Here is an 8,516-nt window from a genome sequence, read left to right as displayed (position 1 = left end):
TTAATCATGTAATCCATCCGGTTGTAATTAGCAAGAAATAGGATTGAATTGGAGAAGTCGAGAATTAGGTCAATTTAATAGAATTGAAGATTAAACGGTGAAAATTGGTTAGATTAATGTAGAAACCGTCCTTTGACCTTAGATTATGTTTAGGATGAATTCTGGAATTGAAATTAGGCTTAGAACCATGTGAGTTGTTGAATTTTCGTGAAAAACTGCATTCTGCCCGAGCCTATATTCATCGCTCGCCCTCGCGAACGATGATCCTCGCCCCGCGAGGGATGAAGTTCATCGCTCGCCACGCGAGCCATTTGCCTTCGCCTCGCGAGTTACAAGTCGTAGCTCGCCACAGCGAACAACCTTACTCGCCATAGCGAGCATGACCAGAGAGCATGTTGAATTCTGTATTTTTTACTTTTGTGTTGAACCTTGGATGTTTTTGAGTGCCTAAAGATGTTATTTAAAGATTAGATGATGACTTAGAGTGAGATTGAACCTGGTTTAGCTTAGAACAACTTTAGTTGGGAATCTGGCTTGTACTCGCCATGGCGAGCAGATGCTCTCGCCTCGCGAGCACTTCCAGAACTGAGTGCAATTGAGAATGTTGCGATCTGTGTTGCATGAGTTGATTAGGGATGGACTCTTAGGTAGTAATGTGACCTATATAGGATGTTAATTGCAATCTGTGAAGCTGTTATGAAATGTTAAGCTGATTATAATGTGATTTAATGACTAATTGCATTACTTGAAATGTTAATGAATGAATGATTGAGTTGATATTGCTTCTATTTGATATCTTTACATGATGTCATAATGTTGCTGTGATCTGCCTGTGCTGCTATTGTTATTTAACTATGTCGCATGAGTCTATACAAGATGATTAAGATGATGTTGAACTCCAAATTATTGGATATATATATATATATATATGATGATTAAGATGTTTTAAGAATTGAGTCCATGCATTAGCATACATTTGTTGGGGGCTCATGCCCTGGAGCTTTGTACTCACCACGATGGAGCATTAGCTCAAAATAACGATGGGGGCTCATGCCCTGAAAGTATATTAATACTAAAATAATGTTGGGGGCTCATGCCCTGAATTGGTACCACATGCATATAAGAGGTCTAAGTTGCATAGTCGCATGGTCGAGTCAATGATGAATGATGTTATGATGCTATGATGTTTTAAGATGTTTACGTGTTCATTTATGATGTTTAACTGAATTTATTTGAGATGTTATGATGGGGTCTACGTGCCAAGACAATTTATGACTTTTGATTAACTCCGCTGCGATGATTGAAATATTTTGTTGGAAGTTAAATTGTTATTTAACTGTTTTTAGATTATGTGAATGTGATATCCCGTTTTGTGATGTTTACTCTGATTTATGTTAAGAAATTTTTATGTTGGGAAAACGGGGTGTTACAGCCTCCACCATTTGGCGTCCTTGTATTCCTCCGTCACATTCCTTTGTTTTCTGGCGGTTGTTGCTGTCTAAGCTCCCCACGGATGAAAACTTGCAAAAACGTGAGTGCACCTTGGTCTCCATTTGTGGTTTATGTTTCAAACAACCTGAATCTTCCGCTCATTTATTCCTCACTTGTGATTTCGCGGTTGCTGTGTGGAAGTGCATTGGTTTGAAGCTCAACCGTGTTGTTCCTCTGACATCGGTTTTGGCTATTTTAGAGTGTGTTCATGTGGTGGAATCTTCCGTGATTTTAGAGGTACTTTCTTGGGCTGGTTTGCAAGTAATGTTTGTCGAGGTTCGGTGTTTGACGCGGAACTTTTGGGTTTGATTTTTGCAATGGAGTTTGCTGCTAAGCATAATTGGAATCGGTTGTGGCTTGAATGTGATTCGACTAGTGTGGTGCATGCTTTCAAGAACCCAGACGTTGTTCCTATTCGTCTCCGAAACAGGTGGCATAATTGTTTTCAACATGGTATGATGGTGCTTTGTTCTCATATTTTCCGAAAGGGAAATTGTTGTGCAGATAAGCTAGCTTCTTTGGGTCATGTGTTGACTGACAGTGTTTGGTATTCCACTTTGCCTTCTTCTTTGGCGGCTGACTTTTCTAGAGATAGAAATGGATTGCCTAACTTCCATTTCCCTTAGCCATTTCTATTTCTTTTTATTGCTTTCCTTCTGTTTTATGAGGGTTTTGGTCTAGTCCCCCCTCTTGTATATATATATATATATATATATTTTTTTTTTTTAATAATATTACATATTGGAAAAGCGGTAGAGGATGGGGTCTCCGTTGGATGCCAACCTAATTGGGATGCTTCTGTTTCCCCTGATGCCTAACCTTTCTCTTGGCCTTATCAAAAATTTAAAAGTGTAAAAATAAGATGAATACATCTATCAAACAAGTAGATATATTTTGGGTTTCCTTTTATACTAGTTATTAACAAATAAACTTTCTTTTAAAAAAACGAACTTTTATGGATACGGCTTGCGCGGTTGCGCTTGTCTTCATGTATTTGATTATAGGGTTAATTATGTTTAAAGTCCCTATAAATAAGCGAGTTTCCAACATTGGTCCCTATTTAAATTTTATTAAATTTTTCATCCCCAACGTTTTTTTCCGTTTGTAAGTTTGGTCCTTACCGTCAAATTGTGTTGACTAGGCTAACAGAATTTTGACTCAGAAATGCCATGTGGACATTTCAAGTGACATGGCTGCCATGTGGTAAATGACATCATATGTTATTGGTCCCTATAAATTGGGATATTTTAAGTTTAGTCCTTACTTAATTATAATAGTGTTTTTAGTCCATATAAAAAAATTATGCACTCAGTTTTAGTCCCTACCAAATCTAAATTTGTTTAATTATGCTTAAACTTTTAAGATTTTGAACAATTTTTTGCACAAGTGTTAAGAACATTACGAAAAGTTCATCTGCAAAAAATTATCTCAAAATTTTATTTCTGCGTCCAGAATTTTGTTACTTTTATTTTGAAATCCATATTTAATTTATTTCATATTAAAAAATTCTAAATTTAATAAACGAGCCGTTTGTAATGTTCTAAACTTGTATAAAAAAAAATAATTGAAAAATTTAAGAGTTTAAGGATAGTTACAAATTTTCCCATAATTTTTGTCAAAGCTTACCACTCTCCTTCATTCTTTTTTACTCTTTCAGATCCATAAAATATTTCACCCTACAAATATTTCCAGTCATTACTAAAGGTTCGTTTACTAAAATTTAGAATTTTTTAACATGAAATAAATTAAATATGAATTTTTTTAAAAGACAAAAGTTCAAAATAAAAGTAACAAAAATCTGGACGCAGGAATACAATTTTGAGATAATTTTTTGCAGATAAAATTTTCGTGATGTTCTTAATACTTGTGCAAAAAATTGTTCAAAATCTTAAAAGTTTAAGCATAATTAAACAAATTTAGATTTAGTAGGGACTAAAATTAAGTGCATAATTGTTTTATATGGACTAAAAACACTATTATAATTAAGTAAGGATTTAACTTACAAAGTCTCAATTTTATAGGGACCAAAAACACATGATGTCATTTACCACATGGCAGCCATGTCACTTGAAATGTCCACATGGCATGTCAGAGTCAGCATTTTGTTAGCCAGTCAACACAGTTTGACAGCAAGGACCAAACTTACAAACGGAAAAAAACGTTGGGGATGAAAAATTTAATAAAATTAAAATAGGGACCAATATTAAAAGCTCGCTTATTTATAAGGACTTTAAACATAATTAACCCTTGATTATACTACTGTTTGTATTTTTTAAACCCTTTGATTCTTATCGAAAATGAACCCTTCTAATTTAGTGTTCAACCGAAGAAAAAAAATTATTTCATTTAAAAATCAAATTTGAGTTTTTCAGAATGATTATCCCTTAGATAAAATCCGTTAACCATTTTAGTTTAATAACTTAATTTCCTATTCATATTTCCCATAAGCGAGTGCATATGCATCTGACTCTTCATTTCATATTTGTTTTAGTTTTTTTTTTTTTCCCTCATTATTGTTTGTTGTGTTCTCTTTTATCTATCAATATTAATATATGTCTATCTATTTGTGGTGATGCTGAACAGGCCGTCCCTATAAAATTGGAGGCTCGACTCTCATAGTAAAAAATAAAAATAGGTCCTTAATAAAAAAATGCATAATTTTTTTTAAGAGATTAAACTTCTATCTAAATTAAAAATAACACTCGCATAATGATTATTAACCACCGAAATTAAAATTAGCAATTATTTTATTAAAGATGTGTTTTTTTAACTTAGAAATTTTTTACTTAGAAATTAAAACATGAACATGTTTATTTTTCTTTTTTGAGTGGGGGTGGGGATATTGAGCAATAATTTTTTTCTTGAGGCTCATCACTTTAGGAGGCCCAACTCGATTAAACTCTTTACACTCCCTAAAGAACATCGATCTTCTGCACTCCCACCACTTGCCTTAAAAAAAAATGTTCATGAATCCAAATATCATGTACATATAAGTAATTTCCATTTTATATCAATCGATATATATATATATATATATATATATATATATTAAAACTTGGACTCCAAATCCACGTTGATCCACACATATGACTGCTTTTATTTCATTGAATTTTAAAACTTCAATTACCTATTTGCTTCATTACAGCTAATAAGAAACTTCCTAAGTCAACTATACCCAAAGTCTAAGTAAACTACTTTGAAGTCTAAACAAAATTGTTGCCATTATTCATTTCCTTTATGTCTTCATTGTCTCAACAAAGCAACGCATACACCAATAATCATTACACTTTTTTCACTTTTCACTTTGTTATAGCTATACAATTACACCATCATGGTTGATATGCTAGGCTCATTTGTCTGCAATCTTGCAAGTACTGTTGGATAGGATAGCTCATCCTGATTTTATCGACTTCTTTCGAGGAAACCATCTTGATGAGACACTTCTAGACAAGTTGAAGATGCTTTTGCTATCTGTCACTATAGTGCTTAATGATGCTGAGGAGAAGCAGTTTTTTGATCCATTCGTGAAGGAATGGGTTGATAAGCTTAAGAATGCTGCCTATGATGCTGATGATGTCTTGGATGAGATTGCCACCAAAGCCATACAAGACAAGATGGATCCTAGGTTCAACACAACCATACATCAGGTAAAAGATTATGCTTCCTCTCTCAATCCCTTTTCTAAACGAGTTCAATCTAAAATTGGTAGGATAGTTGAGAGGTTGAAATCTATATTAGAGCATAAAAATCTTCTTGGTCTTAAGGAAGGAGGTGTAGGTAAACCACTCTCGTTAGGTTCAGAGACAACTTCTTTGGTGGATGAACATCGTGTGTACGGTAGACATGGTGATAAGGAGAAGATTATAGACTTCTTGTTGGCTGGAGACTCCAATGGAGAGTGGGTGCCGGTAGTTGCGATTGTTGGAACGGGAGGGGTAGGAAAGACTACTCTTGCTCAAGTTTTGTACAATGATGAACGTGTGAGGAACCATTTTCAATCTAGATCATGGGCCTCGGTGTCAGAGACTTCAAATGTGAATGAAATAACCAGAAAAGCTTTTGAGTCTTTCACTTTGATGTATTCTAATATCTCAGACTTGAATATACTCCAAATCAAACTTAAGGATAGACTGGCCGGACAAAGGTTTCTACTTGTTCTGGATGGGTTTTGGAATGAGAACTTTCTTGACTGGGATATCTTCCAAAGACCCTTTCTATCAGGAAACTATGGTAGCAGAATCATTGTCACAACGCGTAGTCAAAGTTTTGCAACATTGATCGGTGCTGATTTAAATCATTCCCTCTCGCATTTATCTCATGAAGATACTTGGAAGTTATTCGCTAGTCATGCATTCAAATCAGTGAACCCGACCGAGCATCCCATGTTGGCTCAAATTGGCCAAAAAATAGTAAAAAAGTGCAATGGTCTCCCTCTAGCCGCAAAAGCACTAGGGAGTCTCCTACGTACAAAAGATGTTGGGGAGTGGGAAGGTATATGTTATAGTAGGATATGGGAATTACCAACTGATAAGTGTAGCATTCTTCCTGCCTTAAGATTGAGCTACAGTCATCTACCTTCTCATTTAAAGCGATGTTTTACTTATTGTTCCATATTTCCAAAAGGATATGAAATAAAAAAGTGGAACTTGATCTATTTATGGATGGCTGAAGGTATCCTACCACAACAAAGAACGGATAAGAGAATGGAAGATGTAAGAGAAGAATGCTTTGAAGTGTTACTATCTAGATCGTTCTTTTATCAATCAACCTACCATGCATCACATTATATGATGCATGACCTTATCCATGATGTAGCACAATTTGTTGCAGGTGAATTCTGTTACAACTTAGATGATAACAATCCAAGAAAAATCACGACTATTGTTCGCCATTTATCTTATTTACAAGGTATATATGATGATCCAGAAAAGTTTGAGATCTTTTCTGAATTTAAGCAGCTTAGAACCTTCATACCATTCAAATTCTCATACTTTGTTTACTCCTCTTCAATTACTAGCATGGTTTCAATTTTGTTACCAAAATTGAAACGCTTGCGTGTGCTCTCCTTGTCTCATTATCCAATTACGAATTTGTCAGATTCAATTGGAGTTTTGATGCATATGCGGTATTTGGATCTTTCTTACACAGGAATTGAGTGTTTGCCTGATTCAGTGAGCACTTTGTATAACTTGGAGACGTTGTTGTTATCCGGTTGTCGTTGTCTCACTATATTACCAGAAAACATGTCCAACCTCATCAACTTGCGCCAACTTGATATTAGTGGAAGCACCGTTACATCAATGCCTCCAAAATTTGGTAAATTGAAGTCTCTTCAAGTTTTGACCAATTTTACAGTAGGCAATGCAAGGGGATCGAAAATTGGTGAGCTAGGGAAGCTTTCGAAACTCCACGGAACACTTTCAATTGGGAGCCTACAAAATGTAATTGATGCAATAGAAGCCTCTCATGTCCAGTTGAAGAGTAAGAAATGTCTTCATGAACTAGAATTCAAGTGGTCAACTACAACTCATGATGAAGAGAGTGAAACTAATGTACTCGACATGCTTGAGCCACATGAAAATGTAAAGAGACTTCTTATCCAGAATTTTGGCGGCAAAAAATTGCCAAATTGGTTAGGGAACTCTCCATTTTCTAGCATGGTGTTTCTACAACTAACTAGTTGTGAAAATTGCAAGTCACTGCCATCACTTGGACAATTGTCCTGCCTCGAAGAACTTTGTATATCAAAGATGAAAAGTTTACAGAAGGTTGGTCTAGAATTCTATGGGAATGTAATTGAGCCATTCAAATCATTGAAAATTATGAAATTTGAGGACATGCCCAGTTGGGAAGAATGGTCAACCCATAGATTTGAAGAGAATGAGGAGTTCCCTTCACTCCTAGAACTTCACATAGAGAGATGTCCAAAATTCACCAAAAAGCTACCTGACCACCTCCCTTCCTTAGATAAATTAATGATCACTGGATGCCAAGCTCTAACAAGTCCAATGCCATGGGTTCCAAGACTGAGAGAATTAGTGCTGACCGGTTGTGACGCGTTAGTGTCATTATCTGAGAAAATGATGCAGGGAAATAAATGTCTTCAAATCATTGCCATAAACAATTGCTCATCTCTTGTCACAATCTCTATGAATGGTCTACCAAGTACATTAAAATCACTTGAAATCTATGAGTGCAGAAATTTACAACTATTTCATCCCCAGAGTTTGATGCTGGATTCTCACTACTATTTTTCCCTTGAAAAATTACACTTAAGATGTTGTGATTCTCTGATCTCATTTCCGCTATCCCTCTTCCACAAATTTGAAGATTTACATGTACAAAATTGCAACAATCTCAATTTTATTTCCTGTGCTCCAAACAGTACTCTCCCATATTTTCGGAAGTTAAAATTGAAACAGTGATCCAAACTGTCTCAGTTTCCTGAAGGAGGGTTGCATGCTCCAAAACTTGAGTCTCTTTCCATCATCAAATGTGTTGATTTCTCATCTGAGACTGCATGGTGTCTTCAGACAATGACATCTCTATCTTCTCTTCACATCAGTGGACTTCCTAGTCTCACTTCACTAGAGAATACAGGAGTTCAGTTCCTAACATCTCTCAAAAGTTTGAAGATTAAAGCTTGTTTTAACCTTGGATCTCTTCCTTTAGACACACTAGTTAACTCCCTTTCTCATCTTACTATCAGAGCATGTCCATTGTTAAAACTGCTATGTAAAAAAGACACGGGGGAATACTGGAGTATGGTCTCTCGCATACCCTTCAGAATCATTGAAGACTAGATCACATACATTAGTTTGATATGTTAGGTATCTTGTCGATATTTCAATGTATATTTAAGATATATTTGTATTGTAATAATTTGTTATAATCAAAACACATTCATTAGTCATTACTAACAGAGAACAATGACATTTCAATCAATATTATCAAATGTTGTCTCAAGAGGCATAGATTGAAGACTTGAAAAACTAAAGTAACAAAATTAGATGTGATAATGGTTT

The 8,516-nt window shown here is 35.2% G+C and overlaps 1 protein-coding gene across 1 annotated transcript; it reads left to right on the top strand.

The window, feature by feature from the left end:
* Nucleotides 1-4,609: 4,609 nt before the first annotated feature.
* LOC25479461 (putative disease resistance RPP13-like protein 1) lies at nt 4,610-8,446 on the top strand. Its single transcript, XM_039832618.1, has 2 exons — nt 4,610-6,399; nt 6,589-8,446. Exons 1-2 carry the CDS (start codon nt 4,950-4,952, stop codon nt 7,914-7,916), a joined length of 2,778 nt encoding a protein of 925 aa, XP_039688552.1. The 5' UTR covers nt 4,610-4,949; the 3' UTR covers nt 7,917-8,446.
* The last annotated feature ends 70 nt before the right edge of the window (nt 8,447-8,516 follow it).

Source organism: Medicago truncatula, chromosome 4, assembly GCF_003473485.1.
Source record: "Medicago truncatula cultivar Jemalong A17 chromosome 4, MtrunA17r5.0-ANR, whole genome shotgun sequence".
Classification (NCBI taxonomy): Eukaryota; Viridiplantae; Streptophyta; class Magnoliopsida; order Fabales; family Fabaceae; genus Medicago; species Medicago truncatula.
Note: the sequence above shows the minus strand (reverse complement) of the source record. Positions and strands in the feature narration are given on the sequence as shown.

Excerpts from the sequence above, each read along its gene's own strand:
- LOC25479461 (XM_039832618.1), top strand. The coding sequence starts at position 4,950 with ATGCTTTTGCTATCTGTCACTATAGTGCTTAATGATGCTGAGGAGAAG. Across the intron at positions 6,400-6,588 it reads CCATTTATCTTATTTACAAG|ATTCAATTGGAGTTTTGATG; the intron begins GTATATATGATG and ends CGAATTTGTCAG.